Source organism: Talpa europaea, assembly GCF_964194135.1.
Source record: "Talpa europaea genome assembly, chromosome: 1".
In the NCBI taxonomy this organism is placed as follows: Eukaryota; Metazoa; Chordata; class Mammalia; order Eulipotyphla; family Talpidae; genus Talpa; species Talpa europaea.
Genome location: NC_140073.1, coordinates 99,062,884 through 99,083,518, shown reverse-complemented (window position 1 = coordinate 99,083,518; position 20,635 = coordinate 99,062,884). Strand labels below are relative to the sequence as shown.

Genomic DNA, 20,635 nt, shown 5'->3' with positions numbered 1-20,635 from the left:
GGCGCCCCGGGGTGCTGGGGGCGCCCGGCGGCGCGCCAGGCGGGTGAGCGCGGAGCCGCCTCTCCGCAGATCTCCAAGAGGGCTCCGCGCGCAGCCCAAGTTCGGGGCTGGGGGCTGTGGATCGTAGGAGGCCCACGCGGGGAGGGGTCGTGCGCAACGAGCAGGGGAGACCCGGGGAGAGTAATAGCCGCGAAAAGCAAATGGAGGGTGAAACTTGTGCGCCTGCTGGGGGAGGGGAGCAGGCAGGCGAGTGCGGGCAGGAACACGAGGCGGGGCAGGAAAGCCGAGGCGGCCGCGAGGCGGCGGGGACGGAGTAACGGGAGGGAGACGCCGGCCCCCCGCGCCCGCGCCCCCCGGCCCCCCACGCGGGTCCCCGCTCCGGCGCGAGGGCCGGGGGTGCTGGAGGTCAGGAGCCGCGCGCCCGCCCCCAAGCCCACCACTTACTTTCCAGGTTAGGCGGCTGCCGTCGTAGCTCCGGGGATCGGGGACATCGGCGCCGAGGGGTGGCCGCTGCGGCACCCGAAAAAATTAAAAAAGTGCCGCTGCCGAGCGACAGCCCGCCCCTCCCTCCCCCACCCGCCCCCTCCCCCGGGCGGCTCTCCCACCACCCCGGGCGGCGGCCAGGCTGCCCCTCTACCCCGTGCCCATGGTGCCGCCGCCGCGGCCGGCGTCGACAGACTCAGCCCCGGAGCCCCCTCTGCTGCCCCGAGGCCGCCGCCGCTGCCCGCCCGGCCGCCTGCCGCCTGCCCAGCCGGCCCCGGGCTCCCGGGAACGTCAGCACGCCGCCGTCCCGGCCCGCTCCGCGCCCAGCCCATTGGGCCGGAGCAGAAGGCTGGCCCGCTCCATTGGCCCGGCCCGCATATTGAACGAGCCAATGGAAATTGGGGTTTCAGGTCGCCATAGAGACCGATGCTGTTAAGCGTGAGAGGCCGAAAGGAGGTGGGGACTGAAGATGAAGGTGTTTCTGGCTTTGGGCGCCTGAGAATGTGGGGGAAAGAAATACGGGCGCTGAAATGTGGGGGTTCCCGGGCGCTGGAACTAAGATTTGAGGCCGCTTTGGCTTTGCGTCCCTGTCAACGCTGCCTGTGCATGATAGGGCTGGTCCCCGGCTCAAACACAGGAGCAGCTGAGCCTCTAAAGGAATTCTTCGAGGCGAGAGACTAGGAGTGGGCGCTTCGAGGTTCCTGCTTCTGGGGAGCCCCTGAGGCCATGCCCTTTGACCTCTGACAAGTGTGCAGCTGCCGCTTCTTCTCCAGGTGAGTTTACACCACATGCCTTAAATCGCTGCTTCCTCCTGACGTCATTAGTCTACCTGAACTCTACTTATTGTTCCCAACCACTCCCCATTCCCTGCTACCCACGTTACCTCAGAAATTTGGGTCTTGGAAAGTATAGGTAGCTGAAAGAGGCGTTCCTTTGTGTGATACTTTGGTAAAGAAACAGGCTGATGTAGTCTATGGTGGATGCAGGGAACACACGTAGGTTGTGTGTTCCCTGCTGCATAAAACAAACGTCTAAACCCTCCAATGAAAAATGCTTATTGAACACCCATCTGTGTGTGCACGCTGCACTGTGAGTTTCACAGGTGCATGCTCTTTCCTCTAATAGGCTACAGGGTGAAGAAAAACACTGATGACAGAGTCAATGCTTCTTGTTTTCTGAAATTTAGCACAGGAGTGTATAGGAATTAGTTTACAGTTGATGGATTTTGTTTTCTGAGTATTTCCCAGTTTATCTCTAAATTTGATCAAGTGAGGGGCTGGGGTATGGAATCGGTACACACAAAAACTTTAATGACAAGCCTGTTTTCACATAAAATACTTCATGCTAGTTTGTCAAAACCAGTTTTTGTAAACAACTTTCATAGATGTTGGCTGTTAAAGTAGGACTTCATGAACCCTGGCTTTTAAGCATTGTATTTCATTGTTATATAGCTACTGTTATTTGTATGTTTATTCTTGGTGATTTTGCCATATTTATTCTAATTTTTTTAGTGAGAATACTATGCTTTCTGTCCTCCAAATTGGAGGGACCATATTGTGTGGTAATCACAAATATTTTGTTGAGATAACAGATTAATGTGTGTACAAACTACATATGTCCTGAATTTTAAGTTTGATAATATGCTTTGCTAGCAATTTTTATGTTGATGTAGCTAAATATTACAAAAATAGATAATAATTGTTAACATGATAACAATGGAATGGAATGCAAAAATATCTCTCACAATTTATATTTGGTTGACAGTCCTAGGCATTTTAAGCTTCTGGAACAAGACAGCTGACAGGTTCTAGAACAATCCCCCTAAATTTTACCAGAATTAGTAAGGAAACTGCAGGCCTCATGATGCCTTGCCATCATGGAAATCAGTTCAGCATCCATTCAATTTATGAGGGTTTGTGTGTGTGTGTTTGTTTATAATAGAATAGAAAAGGCAAAGTACAAATTATTAATAAGATATTTTTAATGGACTAGCAAGATGCCAGTGATTTTTTTATTTTAATTTTGAATGTATAGAAGATGTGCCCAATGAAAAGAAAAAAACAACAGATTTTTTTTTTTTTCTTGCCTTGGGCTAGCATGAAAAGAAGGAAGCAAGAATTAATTGATGTTTTTACTCCAATAATCATATCTTTTGAGTTTTTCTCAGATCACATGTTTGATGCTTTGATATTGTGTATTTCATGTTTGAATATTACTAAAATCCACCATTAATTATATTCCCTTAAAATGTCACTGAACTTTAAAAAAAAATTCTCAGATTAGGTTGAAAGGTTTCTTTGGAACTTGTTCCTGTACATCAAGCATTGCTGGGCAAGTTTAAGAAATTGCTTTGTTCCAACAAAAGTTTATGCTCTCTGGGCTTGACTGGGTCTTCACTGATTGAATTCCTTTCCTCTTCAGGAGGGTAATTATCCAGGACACTTATCCAGGAACATTATCCAGGGGACTTTTCCGAAACCTAACCTATTTTTGCTCTGCTCATGTACATGTCCCCACATAACTTTCAATCCTGCAAAAGGTCTTGCCTCCAATTTGCCTGAGGTATCTACCATAATGTTCCTCAACTTACAAGAACTGGGATACAGGGTAGAGGTGCAGGGGAATGATGAGAAACAAGGTGATGTGGATATCTCCCTGGCCAGGGACCGAACTTGTGCTGCAGTGGCTGTGAAAAGCTCTATAGGTCGTGTCTTTTTTTTTTTTTAAAGATTTATTTATTTATCCATATAAGAACCGGGGTACAGGCCAGATGCACGGGAGGGTGAGAGGATTCACCAGAGACAGAGCGGGGAACAGAACAGGCAGACTGACGAAATATACTGCTGAGGGGAGCAGTGGGTGAGTCAGGAGAGGTCTGCTGTGCCATGTGGGACCCTCGCCAGCTGGTCAGGATCAGACCAGTGCTGCAGAGGCTGCGGACAGCTTCACAGTGCTGTGCTCAACCACCTACGCCACCAAGGGAGGCCCCATAGGTTGTGTCTTAACCCCTTGTGCCACCAGGGAAGCCCTGAGACTTCCATTTTTCACTGCCAGTATTCTATCCCTAATTACAATTGAAATGATCCTCGACACTGCTCCTTCTCTTCAAAATCCTAACTCTTTCTACCAGTGAAGTTCTCTCCTACAAAAGTGCCCTTTACTTGCAAATTGCAAAATCCAGATTTCCAAGGAGAGGTAGGAACCATTGTCTCCCACTCAGAGGACCCATATAAATGTAAATGATCTACTTGTGAAGAAGAAATTGTTAGTCACACCTACATGGTTATAGAGTGGCGTGGGGCAAGATTATAAAGGCTGAAGAGGTTTGGTGAACTCTAAAGAACAAAAGCAAATAGCATTAGTCCAAGGGAACTTTTCAATTACCATCTCAGAAAGAAATTAACCTGTTCATGATTATGAAAACTTTGTGATCATCTAATGTTTATTACTTTCATAATAGGCCATAATGATTAGTAGTAAATTCCTGAAAAAGAAGAGCCTAGACAACAAGAAACAGGGAGAATCAGGAACACTCTCTCTGTCCTCATCCTTTTGAATATCTTTGGAGAAGGTGGGAGCAGTGAAAATGGAATTCCAAAAAGTACCCTAATAGTTTGCTTTTTAAAATTTTTTTAAAGATTTATTTATTTATACATATAAGAACTGGGGTACAGGCTAGAGATGCGAGAGGTGAGAGGATTCACCAGAGACAGAGTGGGGAACAAAACAGGCCTATCTACTGAAATACACTGCTGAGGAGAGCAGCAGATGAGTCAGGAGAGGTCTGCTGTGCCATTGTGGGTTGCTCCCTGGCTGGCCATGATTGAACTTGTGTTGCTCAGGCTGCAGATAGCTTCACAGTGCTGTGCTTAACCCCTTGCACCACCAGGGAGGTCCAGTTTTATTTTTTAAAAAAAATGTTAAAAGCAAGTGGCAAATGAGTGAAAGAGATCAGTGGAATAAACTGACCCATGGAAGGTCCCCTAGAGCTTAATAGTTTTGCTCAGGATTGGTTATGCTACACCTCTAACCCATTCTTTGCATATGTAAATCCTAACATGCCCTCAGAGGTCCAGCCCAGTAGTTACCTGTAAAGCCTTTTCAGAAAATGGAGAATGTCCTGATGTTATCCCTCCCTTCCCCAGAGAATGATTTTTGCCATAGTATTTTAGTGTGACACTTAATACTTTCTGCCCCTTGGTACAGTTATTTGTGTCTGACCTTCTCTCCTAGAGAATAGGATGCATATAGTGGTCATGACTATATTCTCCATCGTGCCTTAGACTACTGAATACCTTCCACATGAAGAAAAACCAGCATATTCATTAATCCTTTTTCTAAGTCCGTGAAAGAATTTTATTTCCAGCAATGAAAATTTTGAATTAATAATGTTGGGAGAAATTAGTAAAAGATGAAACTAAAGTTTCAATGTAGAAAACTAAGTTGACTCATAGCAGAGTAGAGTTTATTTGCCAAGACTCCTAATTTTTCTATGGGCTCTCTCTATCCCTCTATGAGAGAAGGGAACTGTGTGAGGAATGGCTACATGTGTGCAGGCAGGAAGTTATATTCAGTGCTAAGCCTATAAAATTCTGTTTGTTGAGAAAAATCGCTTTTATTAAAGAGGTTAAATAAGGGTTACCTACATTTTTTTCATCGGAAACATCAAGATTGTTCTGTCTTGTGAAACATAGAAGAATCATGAAAACTTAACAACTTCATAAAATCAGAAAGGCATCAAACATCTGGTTAAGTATAGAAGATGCATGTCCAAATACCTATATGCACAGGCCTTGAAGTAGGCCACCTTGCATGCTCATGACCTTGCATCTGGCCATGGTATCATCTCCAGTGTGGACCTGATTCAAATGTAACTATTAGCACATAACCAAGGAATACCCAGGGATCCTAAACTGATAAGAGGTGTACACTCTAAAGGGGGCCTGGCAGCCACATGCACAAAGACAAAGGAAAGAGAACTCATAGTGTAAAAGATTTTTAATAGACTTGGTGTGAATAAAGAGAAAAAGGAATGGCTTTCAAGTATAATTTACCAATAAAACTCCAAAATAAAAAAATACCCATTCTTGTGGGCAACTAACCAGACAAACAGGCTTGGCACAAAGAAGCCATAGAGGCCGAAAAGCTTGCCACAAATCTATGGTATCTTCTGGCAGGGAACCACCAAAAAAGAGCTAGGCAGGTGCCAGACAGCAAGTGTCACAATATAATATAAAAGGGGATGTTTCATGTTCCCTGCCCCTTCTAATGAAGGGTGGAGCTCAGCAGTGAGGGGAAGATAAAAAGGAGTCTTAGAAGAGAAGTCAACAGATACTGAAGACCTGGAGGAGGCACATGGAGCAGAGAGACAAGTGAAGATGCCATGTTTGCTTCTCAGCCTGAACTTCTACCAGGGACTTGGGGGACATGGAAAAATACACTTGGAAGGGACGTGGGTGAGAGACCCCAGAGAGACCTAAAGTCTTGACTTGGACTTTGATTTTGCTCCTTTCCTTCCATATTTGCCTGGCCCCTTCTGCCCCTTTCCTATGGGTCCCCTCCACAAGGTACCTTAGACTTGCGGCTGGTTTTGGAGCCTCAGTGACTCTGCTTTTGGCCAACGCTGTTTGACTGGGTATTTACCCATGAAGGGATGGATAACTTTGGGTGTTTAATTGCAAACTATTGTCTTTGCTCCCCTTCCTTCTATTGTACACAAATTCTGTTACATTCTTTCCTATGGAGGGTCTTTATGCAGCAGGTGGCAGAACTCATTAGCTTACAAGTTTGGGGTCCTGGAGTACCACTCATTCTGGGGTACCACAATTCTGCCGGGAATGGTAGTTTTTGATACTTGAGATCTCTTCAACTTGGAGGTGGGAGTGGAGTATAGGTAAAAACATCACAGGGTGGATTGTTCTTCTAACATAATCAATAGTGGGCAGAACATTGAACTATAACCTGTTACAGTGCCAATCAAATTCTTCTCCTGGGAATTTGGAATTGGGAGAACATGTAAGCCATACAGAGAAGCTACAATTTCTGGTTCCTGTTCTTCCCATGAAGTCAAAATATTCTTCATTTTTTATTATTCTGTGAATTTCTGTTTCTTATAATCATCTCTAACCCATTATTTTCCTGGTTTGCCTCTAGTGTATCTCTGTTCCTTACAATTAAAAGATTCATTAAAATATGCAATTATTTTGGAACAAAACAAAACATTATGACCATCTGACTGGATTATGGCAGGGCACAAAAAAAATGATCCCATACCCCGCAGGGTTCTTCTGGGTTGGCAAATAATCAAACAAGTATCAGGCAGATGATGAGCAAAAAAGCCAAAAAAGATATTTAATTATATGACATGTATATCTCCTAGACACAAGAGAGAGATGTAAGAGACCCAGCACAACAGAGTAACTTACTCAGGCAGCTTGAGACGCCATCTTATATAGCTTAGCTAAGAGAAGGGAAGTTAGGGGGAAAGGGAAAATTCAGTTAGGGCATTTACTGGGAAAGATATAGCAAATAATAGGTAAGCAGATTTAGTTATGCCCTCTCCTATGAACAGTTGTAAAGAGGTTCTTTCTTCACAGGGAATGCCCTTACAGAGAGAAGTTTACATATAAATATCAAAAATAACTGCCACTCATCCTTCAGAATTCCTTCCATGAAATACAACTCTTTCCAAAAACACATGTTTTAGAGTGGTGGATTTTTGCTCCCATACAACTGTGAAGAACTATAAAGTTGCTGTAAGAATTAAAACAAGTGATCTGTCTTGTTCAAATATTATCAAGCAAATTTGGGCAAGACATCTGCTCCCCTTAGCAGTGTATTTTAGTAGATCTGCATTTTATGCTCCCCATTCTGTCTCTGGTGAATCCCCTCACCCCCTGTACCTCTGGCCTATGCCCCAGTTCTTCTATGCAGAAGTAAATTAAAAAATTAAAAAAAAATCTATTCAAAGTTGGGCAAGAAACTTATTTAGTGTCATTTCTATCTCACCCCACACCTCCACCTCAGAATATTTTCTATTCTCAAGTTTCCTTTGAAGTAGAAGGTAGGCAATGACTTTGAGATGACAAGCATTTTCAGGATAGAATATTTTACTGCACATTTGGTAAAGAAGAAATAATTGGAAGTTATATTTTATGCATTTATTTTAGTATTCTAAAAGCCAGGCTAAATATTAAAAATAAAAATAGGAAAATTTATCAGAGACATTAGAGGCCCCACAATGCAGGGGAAATAGGTATTAATCTTTAAGTTCCAATATTTAAAAAAAATTTTATCCAGAGAAAAACCAAGTCCAATCAATATTCCTACAAGGTTCTATCTAAAATATCCAATTTTCAACAAAAAATTATGAGGCATGCAACAAGAAAATATGACCCAATTCAGGAAAATAGCCAGTGGCTCAGAGTGGGCCTACTTGTTGGATTTTGTAACAAATAATCCAAAACAGCGACTATAAATATGTTTAAAAGCTTAAAGGAAAAATGGGCTCAACCAACAGATTCTCAATAGAGAAATGGAAACTACTAAAAAGAACCAAATGGAAATTTTGGAGCAACAGAAACTGTCCAATCTGAAAAACAGAAGATTGGGGGAAAAAAAGAACAGAGCCTCATCTCTGGCACAGCTGGGAATACCAGAAGGAAAGAAGGGATGGAAGGGTATTTTAAAAACACTTGCAGAAACAATGGCCTAAAACTTCCCAAGTTTTATAAAAATTTTAATCTTACAATCCAAGAAACGATTCTGAGTAAAATAAACATAAGAAGTCAGACTGCTGAAAGACAAACACACACACACACAAAAACTGAAGCAGCAAGAAAATAATAACTCATTGTTGTGTAAGGGAACCACAGTAAAATCAACAGCTGACTTCTCTTCAGAAACCAGAGGACATATACAAAGTATGGGGGGAAAAACTGTCAATCAATAATTCTTTTTCTACATAACTGTCCATCAAAAATGAAAATGAACGTCCTCCTATATGGACCTGTGTTGGAAATGTGCTAATTACTGACAGACCCTTTGTGACTTCCAGTTTTGAGTGAAACCAAAAGCAAAAGAAGGCTGGCTGGCAGATGAAGGGCATCTGGCAAGTCAACACTCTCCATTACAAAGGAGCTCTTGACTCAGTACCAACCCTCCACAATATCACCACATTTACTTTTGAAGTTCTTCCAAATTCTTGAAAAAATTGGCCATATTATTTTCTTATATTCACAGTTCTCTGCTTCATAAAGGTAGCAACAAACTGACTGAAACTATACTTGAGAGAAAATAAATCACAAATACACACATCCCTATCCCTGAATATCGTACTACTAGTTATAACTTCTGTGCATCCCTAAGGTTGAACTGGGGAAGAAAGTGAATTGTACCTGCTAATACAACATCTTGTTAGGAACCAGAAGTCAATAACTGTTATATTTTTCTGTAGTTTAATAGATTTTGAAAATAAGGAAAAAATAAGTTAAAATAGATACAGGAAAAGATCCAACAGTAATTCATGATAAAAATGTTCAACGAACTAACAATAGAACTTTCTCAATGTGGTAATGCGCATATATGAAAACCCCATAGCTGACATCACATTTATGATAAAAGAATACCCCCCAAAATTGACATCTATTTAACTGTCATCTATTTAACATTATATTGAAAGTTTTAGCCATTGTAATAAGGAAAGAAAAATAAAGATATATAAATTGAAATGGAAAAATTTAAGCTGTCTTTTTTCACAAATAACATGATCCAATGAATAGAATTCCTTACTTAAGAAGATACAAAAACATGATATTAGAGGTAATAAATTTATAAGGTCAAAAGATACAAGACCAATGTAAAAATCAGTTGTAATTTTATATAGTAGGAATTAGCAATTTGAAAATGTTCTTAAGAAAGCAATTCCTTTCATAATAATAACAACTAAGAAATAAATTTTAGGAAAGAAATACAAGACCTGGAATCTATAAATTCAAAGTTATCACTATCAAAATCCTGACAAACACTGTTTTGTAGAAATTGACAAGCCAGTCTTAAAATAGACATCCACAGGGACAAGAATACCAAAAGAACAACAAAATAAGAGGAATGACAATATCTAATTTAAAAACCTACTATTAAGTTATAGTAGTAGAATATATTGTTTGTATGATGATAGCCATCTAGATCAATGAAAATAATGCACAGAAATAAATCCTTACTTTTCTGGTCAACTGATTTTCAACAAAGATACCTAGGTAATTCCAGAAGGAAAATCCCTTTTCAGTAAATGCTGCTGGCGTAATTGGACATCCATTGCAAAATAATTAGCTTATACCCTTACGTATATCTCCAACATATATCTGCATCATAGATCTAAGAGCTAAAGTTTTAAGATTTCTGTAAGAACTAAAACTATTAGATTTCTGGAAAAAATATAGTATGAAATCTCTGTGACCTTACTTTAGATAAAGATTTCTTACATTAGCCACTATATTCTGATCCATAAAAGGTGAATTTGATACATTGAATTCTATATAAAATAAAAGTTTGATCCTTCAAAATACTGTGATAAGAAAAAAATAAGTCACAGACTGGGGAATATTTGTGAATCATAGTCTAATTAAGGGCTTATATCTAAAACATGTAAAGACCATCTAAATTTTAAGAATAAGAAGGCAAACAACTCAATTTAAAAGTGGACATAATATTTGAATAAATATTTCTTCAAATATTTATACAAGTAATTATAGATAAAATGATACTCAATATCATTTTTGAAAAAGATTTATTTATGTGTAGAAAAACTGGGGTATAGGCCAGAGGTGCAGTGGGTGAGAGGATTCACCAGAGAAAGAGTGGGGAACAGAACAGGCTGATCTATTGAAATAAACTGCTAAGGGGAGAAGTGGGCGAGCCAGGAGATGTCTGCTGCACAATATGGGTTTTCTCTCTGGCTGAGGATAGAAATCATAGCCATAGCAGCAATAGTACTGAAACTTAACCCCTATCCCCCATGGAGGCCCTGATCAATATCATTAATCATTAGAGTAATACATATTAAAATAATACAATACCACTACACAACCACTAGATAAGTATAAAGCACATAATTGTCAATATAATGTGATGACAAGGTTGTAGAAAAGCCAGAATTCTCATAAATTTCTGATCGATATATCCATAGTGGAAAACTTAAAGTTTCCTTAGATATAAACCTACCATATGACCCAGGAACTCTATATCTAGAAATCTACTCAAGGAAATTTAAAGAATGTATTTCCACACAAAGGTTATTGTATCAGTAATAATAGCATTCTTAGTGACAGGAAAAACTGGAAGTGGCCCAAATGACTATCAAGTAGTGATTACATAAAATGTGGTATAGTGTAATACTACTCATCAATAAAATTAATGAACATCATGATACATGCTACAGTATGTACAACACTCCAATATATTATGCCAAGAAGAAAAATAGCAGCTATACAAGTTTACACGTTGTATGATATCACTTATATGAAACCTCTAAAAAACAAAAGAACATAGAGACATAAAGCAGATCCATTATTACCTTGGGCTGTGATTGAGAAGATATGAAAAATATAGTATGATATGATAGAAGATATGAGATGATATGAGAAGGTATGATAGTCATTATGATAGAACTTTTTCAGGTGATGGAATGTTCTAGGAGTAACTGAATTGTGATAATAGTCACAATTATGCACTTATTAAAAGTGATACACAGTCAATACTCCATGACATTGGCTTCAGAGATGTCTTTGGGGATTGGGCTCCAACATTAAGGAAAACAAAACCAAAAATAAATAATGTGACTACATCAAGCTAAAAAACTTCTACAATGCAAAAGAAGCTATCATTAAAACAAAAAGACACTCTATTCAGTGGGAGAAAACATTTGTGTATCATGCATCTGACAAAGTATTAATATCCAAGATCTACAAAGAACTCACACAACTGAACACAAAGAAAACAGGAAATAAATGGTCAGGAGAGCTAAATATACATCTCTCCAAAGAAGAAATACAGATAACCAACAGGAACATGAAAAAGTGTTCAACATCACTTATCAGGGAAATGCAGTTCAATACTAAAATGAGCTACCACCTCATACCTGTGACAATTGCCCATGTACAAAAACCCAAGAACAATAAATATTGGCAAGTGTGTAAAGAAAAAGGAACTCCATACACTATTGATGAGAATGCAGACTGATTCAATGCCTATGGAAAACATTATGAAGTTTCCTCAAAATATTAAAAATAGATCTAACATATAATTCAGCAATTCCACTACTAGGTATCTACCTGAAGAATACAAAATCACTAATTGTAGGGATATATGCACTCCTGTAATCATTGTAGCACTATTTACAATAGCCAAGTTATGGAAACAACCTAAATGCACATTGAGAGAGCAGTGGAGAAAGATGTAGCATTTATACATGATGGAATATGACTCAGCTATAAAAAAAAGATTAATTCTTACCGTTTGCAACAATGTGGATGGAACTGGCTCTGATTAAGCTAAGTGAAGAAGTCAGAAAGAGAAAGACAAATACCACTCATATTGTAGGACATAGGGTGGGGGGAAACAAAGGAACCAACAAACCTAAATCCAAACAAACCCTAGGAATATGACTGCAGAACTGAGGTTGCTAGAGGTGAAAGAAGGGGCCAATGGCATAGGGTAAAGGTTTAGGGGTGCTAGTTGTAAACCTGTTCCCCTGAATCATGTAGAGTGTTGTAAACCAATGCTAGCTCAATACAGAAACAAAAAATGTAATGTATTTTTCACTTATGGATGTATTATTATGGAATATAAATGAGCTCTCAATACAACTATTACAAAAAAAATTTTTAAAGTATATAGGAACATCATTTAAGACTCCCATGTATTAGCACATAGTAAATTAAGAAACAATTTTCTAACATGATAAAAAAAAAAATCTTCCAATTTTTATTTCAGTGGCTTTAGACCCCATTTGTCAAACTTCAAAGAAAAATAACTTTGCAAGGAAAATTCATACAAAGAAAGTAAAACTTGGGCCTCCCCGGTGGCGCAGCAGTTGAGCACTGTGTTGCGAAGCTGTCCGCAGTCTCTGCGGCACCAGTTCGATCCCCGGCTGCTCCCCGGCCACAGGAGGAGGGTCCCGCATGGCGTGCAGACCTCTCCTGCCGCCCGCTGCACCCCTCAGCAGTGTACTTCGGTCCTTCTGCCTGCTCTGCTCCCCGCTCTGGCTCTGGTGAATTCTCTCGCCCTCCCACGCTTCTAACTGTACCCAGTGCTTGTATAAATAAATAAATAAATAAATAAATCTTTTTTAAAAAAAAGTAAAACTTAACTAGAATAAAAAGACTACCAGCAATCTTTGTATAATCAGTGGATGACATTGAAATTTGGTTATCATAACTGATTACACAAAACCAATTTATCCTATTCTGTATCTTTTTTGCATGATCTGTTTTAACCCTGGTACCCAAGTATGTGAGTACTCTGACCTTAACCTTTGAATCCTACCATGATCAGGTATTAGACCAAGATTGTCAAGGTCACACAGAATTCTCCATTATATAATTCTCACTAAAATTTCTTAAATTCTTTGATACTATAAGTATCAATACTGCTTAGATTTCTTTTTTTATGGATTTTGCTGTATTTGTGTTTTATAACTTACATAAAATTAGTACACTTAGGGCCTCCCCGGTGGCACAGCTGCTGAGCGCTGGGTTGCGAAGCTGCCCGCAGCCTCTGCAGTGCCGGTTTGATCCCCGGCTGCTCCCCGGCCACTGGAGGAGGGTCCCGCATGGTGCGCAGAACTCTCCTGCCGCCCGCTGCTCCCCTCAGCAGTGTACTTGGGTCCTTCTACCTGTTCTGCTCCCGGCTCTGGCTCTGGTGAATTCTCTCACCCTCCCGCGCTTCCGACTGTACCCCTTGTATAAATAAATAAATAAACAAACAAATCTTAAAAAAAAAAAAATTAGTGCACTTAAGGATCTGTAATAAATAATTTTAGGATTGTGTGCTGAAAAACATGTAATAATAGAGGTGTATGATTGAGAATATTTTGAGACCTCAGTTTTAGTAAAATAATCTAAGGTACAATATACATTATTTTCCTCTTGCTTTGGTTGCTTGTTTCTTTCTTTCTTTTTTTCAGTTTTCCTTTTCTATCTACCTCCACATAGTAGAAATAATTTTGTTGCTTTGTCTTAAAGACCACCTAGCTCACTTTTCTCTAATGAGTTACATTTGAATCTCCAACATTATCAGAGCCCCTGATCATTGTGATCAAACTTGAGAGAGGCCAGGGAAGTTATTGAGTGATATTGAAAACAGTGTTTTTCTTTTGACAATTCCAAATGATGTGGAAGTGAGACAAAAACACAGTAGGCAGAAAGCCAAGATAATTGCTACAGAGAATTTAAAAAGAGAAAAAATTTCACCCACATGGAATTACTGTATTTTAATGATCAATAGAAAAATTGATTTCAAAATCCTAGATTTTCAGTGAGTTGGAGTCCTTGGAAAAGTCTATTTGGTGTTGAACTACTCACTTATTTTCCCATTATTTGGATCACATCGATAAAAGTGGGACTTAATACACTTCAACATTCTCACAAATATTAACTTTTATGCTTAAAATGTGAATTATATGACCTTTTGAAGTCTTAGTATGGGAATGTCGCTGTATTTATAGCTAACCATAAATGCAGGTGACTGGTATTTTAACAGTTTATTTCAGAAAATGCCACCTCATTTTTGCTTCACATCTATTTTTCTTTTTGCTTCCTTCTATTTGTTAATATGAGGTAGACATGTCTTTATTAATGCACATATTCTGAAATACCATGGATAGCATAATCATTAACATTGTATCAACTTGTTGATACCGCTAGAAATAATTTCCTTGTAGGTTTATATTAGGTGCTATTTCATAATATTGGTCAAATATTTTTAAATTTAGTATTTAATCTAATGCTTCTTTTAATACTATTTTGTAATTGTAGAATTTTAGAGCTAGAAATAAACAAGCATTAAAATCTTCCATATAACTCACAGTGTAAGACTCTTTCCATCCTACTGTATTGATTTCTCTAACAAAAAAGGAATTAATAAAATTTAGGTGTTTCATTGTGTTTGCTTTCTATGTATGTGTGACTAAACTTTCCAAAACCAAAATAATGTCAGTTTAGAAATGTTACAGAAATAAAGCATTAGAAGAAAATATGTTCTACAAAGAATTCTCCCTGCATTTTTGAATGACTATTTTACCTATGCTGCTCTTCTGTAATATTATTTGAATATTGAGGAGATGATAAATTCAGGTATTGTATATATACTCTTCAATATATATATACTGTAATTATTTTTTTATGTCCTTGAAGTTAAGTTGAAACCTGCTGACTACTACTTCCGTGTTTTAAAAGCTAACAAACTGTATTGATATAGTTGCTGTGCACTGAGCTAGGAGCCAGGTGATCTGGATGAGTTCTAGCATTGACTATGTTACCTTCTTCTGTCTTGGGCAAAGCATTTACTATCTCTGAACCTGTGCTTGCTGTTCTATAAAATATATCAGGCACACTAAACTCTCTTCTGGGCTTAGATTAATTTTTGTATAAAATGAAGTGCTACATGATATCATTGACTTTGTTTTCCTTATAAAGAAATTTGCCAAAAACTTTCATCACTTTGCTATCACCCTTAAGTCTACTCCCTCTATTCTCTATTTTTTCATAAACAATCTTTGAGTAGACTTTTCATTCTTTTTGTTTGTTGAAGAACTGCCCGCTTCCTTAACTTCCACTTATATCATGCCTTCCTGTCCCTCCCTCTAGGACTTTAGACTTACCTAAACAAGGGAGCAGTTGTTTACTTTAAAAAAAAAAAAAAAGCATGACAGAGATTCTTCTCTGTGTGTTTTAGGAGCTCCACCTGTTGGTGTAGTCTCCTTTCATTGACAAGGAGAATGGAGAGGTCAGATAAGATGCCTAGACTCTGGAGTCAAGATTGCCGGGGTACGCATCTGATCTCACCACTCATCGGCTTGTATGATCTTGGGCCTCAGTTTCCAATTCTGAAAAACATGGTGCTGATAACATAGTGCTGTTACCAAAATATTAATGTGGGTATTAAATGAATCAAAATAAAGCTCTTAGAATAGTGCCTGGCTAATAGAAATTGCTCAATATTAGTGATTATTACACCCATTTGAATGGTAATCACTTCAGCACAATCTGGAAATGGAAAGGGTAGAGCTGAGTTAGGGATAACTCGGCATAGCTGAAATGGCATATTCTTATAGTTCAGGGATTTTACAACAACACTCTTTTTTTATTCACTAACTACTGCTCTTTCCCTTCTATCCTCTTGGGATATAAATATTGGACAAAAGCATGATGAAAAGGAAGACTGGCATAATTTGTAGGTGGTGTCCCTTTCATTTTATTTGCAAGAATGGCTACCTATGGTCATTTTTTCTTTAAGTAAATTTTCAGTTTGCAATGTCAATTTTTTTTTGTTTTCTCCTTAATTCTGAACTACCATGCCATAATTAGTATACTCAAAGATGTTAAAGTTAAAAAAGCCCAGGAATTGTCCTTTGGGCAGGTCTATTTATATAATACTCCATTTGAGAAATAATACTCCATTTGAAAAATAGTCCTGGAAAAAAATTGTTCTTAGCAAAGAATGTTAATTGATGAAAACATTTCTTTGCTAACAATCTGAGGGAAGCTATCTGTTCTTAGCTCTTTCAAACCACAAAATAGATTTTGCCATTCATGAACAAAAGCCAATTATTTATTTCCAATACTACCTTTAACATGTCTTTGCTTTTGATAATGGGGCTCTTTTTCTATTCTTTATCAAAGCAGGTTTTTAAAATTTAACAGCTCCTTTAATAAGGGAAAGGCAGCTAAGTCTAATAGCAGAATTCTAATTTGAGTACAAAGCATACTTTTCACCTTAACGTTTAACTCTTATATAATTCATATAAAAAGTCATGAATGAGTTTTTTAAGGGAAGGATGCTCATCCATTTTAATTAAAGAGTCTCACTGTACTTAATTTTCTGTAGAGTGAGCATAATAATTATGTAAACAAACAAAAAAAATCACATGAAAAGATTTTGACCGTTAAGTCAAATATTGTACATGAACATGGAAGATGTAGATAAGTCAATGAATATTTTACTTTTCCTGAGACTTTTCTAGCATGTAAAGAAAACATAAGATAAAATAGTGACAAAAGTTTCGTATATGTGCCATAATACGTCACATAGCAAATAAAACATCATAAAAATGTTTTTATTTCATAAACTAACATAAGAGGAAAAAGTCACTTGTTGCATAATCATTGATAGTTAACTAAATAGCGAAACCCAAACAATCTTGTTTAAAATGGGAAGAACTGAATAAATATTTTTCCTAAGAATACTATACAATGGCTAACATATGCAAGAAACATCACTAATCATGAGAGAAATGTAAATCAAATCACAATGAGATCTATCACCTCACATCTGTTAGAATAGTTTAAACAAACAAACAAGAACTAACAACTGTTGGCAAGAGTGTGCAGTAAAGGGAACCTTGTTTACCGCTTGTGAGATGGTAAACTGGTGAAGCCATAATGGAAGACAGGATGAAGTTTTCTTAAAAAACTTAAAATTAACATGAAAGATCCACCAGTTCCACAGGATCCAATGAGTATGTATTTGAACAAAGCAAAATCACAATCTAGAAAATATATCTGCACCGATCACATTCATTGCATTATTTTTTTTCCAAAGATTTATTTATGCATACAAGAACTGGGATGCAGGCCAGAGGTGCTGGGAGGTGAGAGGATTCACCAGAGACCGAGTGGGGAGCAGAACAGGCAGATCTACTGCAATGCACTGCTGAGGGGAGCAGTGGGCGAGACAGGAGAGGCCTGTTGCACCATGTGGGTTAGCTTCCGGCCAGGGATCAAACTTGTGCTGCAGTGGCCACCTAAATATAGTTTCATAATGCTGAGACTTAACCCCATGCATCACCAGGGAGGCCCTATTGCATTACTATTTACATCAGTCAAGACATGGAAACAACCTAAGTATCTATTGATGGATAAATGAATAAAGAATCTTGGTTACCATATACAGGTAAATATTATTCAGTCAGGGGGCCTCCCCTGGTAGCGCAGCGGTTGAGCGCTGGGCTGCAAGGCTGCCCGCAGCCTCTGCAGCGCGGTTCGTTCCCTGGTCGCTGGCAAGGGTCCCACCAAAAAAATATATATATATATTATTCAGTCAGGAAAAGGAAATCATACCGTTTGTAACAATGTGGATAAACTTTGAAGACATAATGCTAAGTGAAATAAAGCCAATAGGGAAATGCAAATATTAGATGATCTCACTTATATGTATAATCTAAAAAACCCAGGCTCATAGAGAGCAAATTGGTGCTTGTCAGAGGTGGAAGTGGGGGTGTGCAATTTAGGTGAAGATGGTACAAAGGTGTAATTATAGTCAATAGAAGAGCATGGAGCTCAGTCAGGCTGAATTTTAACCTTGCTTATGCTACCTGTTCTTTCAAGTACTGGACAAATCATTTAATCTCACTGACCCTGTATTTGTTGATTTGTGAAATGTATGATTAAATCTTTTCTGGGTCCAACAATCACAAGAAAGATGTTCAGTGTGTTCCAGTTAAAATGCACAACATGGTTACTAAAGTTTGAAATACTGTGTTGTATATTTGAAACTTGCTAAGAGAAAATTTTGAAGTTCCCATCACCCCACACAATTTGTTATTGTATGTGATTATGGCTGTTAACTTCTTGTAGTAGTAATTTTACAATATAAACATACCAAATCATAATATTGTATACCTAAAGTAAATACAATGTATATGTCTAGTATATTTCAATAAAACTGGCAAAAAGATTAGTAAGGTAAATTTTATATATGTTTTACCACAATAAAAAATTCATGTTATCATTTCCACTAATCAAATTAAGCTGTAATTACATAAAAGATAAAATGAAATCTATAGAGGGTTAAGTATCTCTGAGGATATATAAGGCAACTAAATTCTGTCCTTATTTTATAACCTTTTAATTGGATATTTTGGATTTATTTCATTTTGGTCTCAGAACACGCTCTATCAAATATAAAACCCTACATGTTTTATGAGATTTATTTTAAGATTCCGAATATAGTCTACTTTTGTTAATTTCCCATTTGCACTTGCATTAATATATATTTTGCTATTGTTAGCTTGAGTGTTCTATGAATGTAAAGTAGGTTGATAGTATTAGTTTAAATCATATATATTTACTGATTTTTCAATTTACTTACTATCAATTACTTGGTATCAATTACTGGCATTAATATAGACACTTCAGATTTCTTATATTTAGTTTTATAAGATATATCTTTTGACATCCTTATATTTTAACTATATTTGTGTAAAATTAAGTGATTTTTACAGTATGTGGTTGGCTTTATTAAAAATCCAACTTAATAACCTCTGTTTCATAATTATAGTGTTTAAATCATTTGCTTTTAATATACATATCAGGGCCTCCCCGATGACTCAGCAGGTTGAGCACCTCGCTATGAAGCTGTCTGCAGCCTCCTCCGTAGCACCAGTTCGATTCCCCGCTGGCCAGGGAGAATCCCACATGGCAAGGCAGACCTCTCCTGCCTCGCCCACTGCTCCCCTCAGCAGTGCTTTCGGTCCGTCTGCCTTTTCTGCTCCCCACTCTGTCTCTGGTGAATCCTCGCACCCTCACCCAACTCTGGCCTCTACCGCAGCTCTTGTATAAATAAAAATAAAAATCTTTAAATAAAAAATAAATAAATAAATCCTTTAAAAAATAATATACATATCAATGTGGTTGGATTTAGCCATAGCATCTTGCTATTTTTTTTATTTATACTATCTGTTCTTTGTTCATCTTTGCCTTTTTCTGGTACTTTGAAGTAATTGAGTAACTTTTAATATTCTGTTTTATCTCTACAGGAAATTATTAGTTGTAATTTTAGTACTTCCTCTAAAAGTTACAATTTTCACTCATCAGTCTATCTTTAATAACATTTTATTAGTTTATCCATGACATGACCCATATCATACAATATTTTCATTCCCCTCCTATTATTTGCATTGTTATACTTTATTCTTCATATTTGTGATGTGAACACTACTATATGCTTTTTTCTATCTGGTATCCTTTTTAACATACATGGAGAAATTTATTTAACATTCCTTATTATGAAGCAGGTCTCCTGGCAACAAATCTTTTAAGTTCTGTTTGTCTCAAACACTCGTTTTACCTTCATCCATGAAAGCTATTTTCACTGAGTATATAGAATTCTAGGTTGACAGATTTTTTTGTTTTCATTCAGCACTTTACAGAAGTGTCGTTTTCTTCTGACTCGTGCAGTTTCTGACTAGTGTCTGTGATCCTTCCTGTCTGTGTTCTTCTGTATATTATGCGTCTTTCTCCCCCTTGTCCTACCCCCTCCTTAGCTGCTTTTAAGATTTTCTTTTTATGACTGGTTTTCAGCAGTTTGATTACTGTAAGCTTTTGTGTGGTTTTGTAAAAGCCTGTCATGCTTGGCTTGGGTTTCATTGGAACCCTTGAATCTGTGGTTTTATCATTTTCTTCAAATTGGGAAAAATTTGACCTTTATTTCTTAAAATATTTTTTTGTTCCTCCCTTTCTCCTAGGACAATACTTACCTGTTTACTAGTCTTCTTGGTATGCCACAGACCCGCAAAGCATGTATTGATTTGTGTTGGTCTTTTGGAAAAACCTGCTTCATTTTGGATAATTTCTATTGTTACATCTGCAAATTCACTGATTTTTTTTTTTTTTGCTTCTGCAGTGTCAAATCCTGTTAATTCCATCCAGTAAAATTCTCATTACAGATACTATATTTTTTTAATCTAGGAATTGCTTCTTTTTCTCTCTTCTGTTGTATTTTGTTTTAAATGTGAGCATATTAATAACATTTAGTAGACGTTATTCAAGTATTTTAATACTAACCTATCATATCTGTCATTTCTGCACCTATTTACTGATTTGTGTGCTATTTGTTGGTCAGTTTTTCTGGTTTCTTGATATTTCTAATGTCTTTT

The 20,635-nt window shown here is 37.8% G+C and overlaps 1 protein-coding gene across 1 annotated transcript in view; it reads left to right on the top strand.

Moving 5' to 3' along the window:
• Positions 1–460: 460 nt before the first annotated feature.
• CCDC148 (coiled-coil domain containing 148) overlaps positions 461–20,635 on the top strand; it is a gene marked incomplete at its 3' end in the record, with an annotated part of 222,046 nt that continues 201,871 nt past the window's right edge. The window contains 4 exon segments of the mRNA XM_084243207.1: positions 461–672; positions 674–786; positions 789–914; positions 917–960. Coding sequence (XP_084099333.1) covers positions 647–672; positions 674–786; positions 789–914; positions 917–960 — 309 coding nt within the window. The 5' untranslated portion in view covers positions 461–646.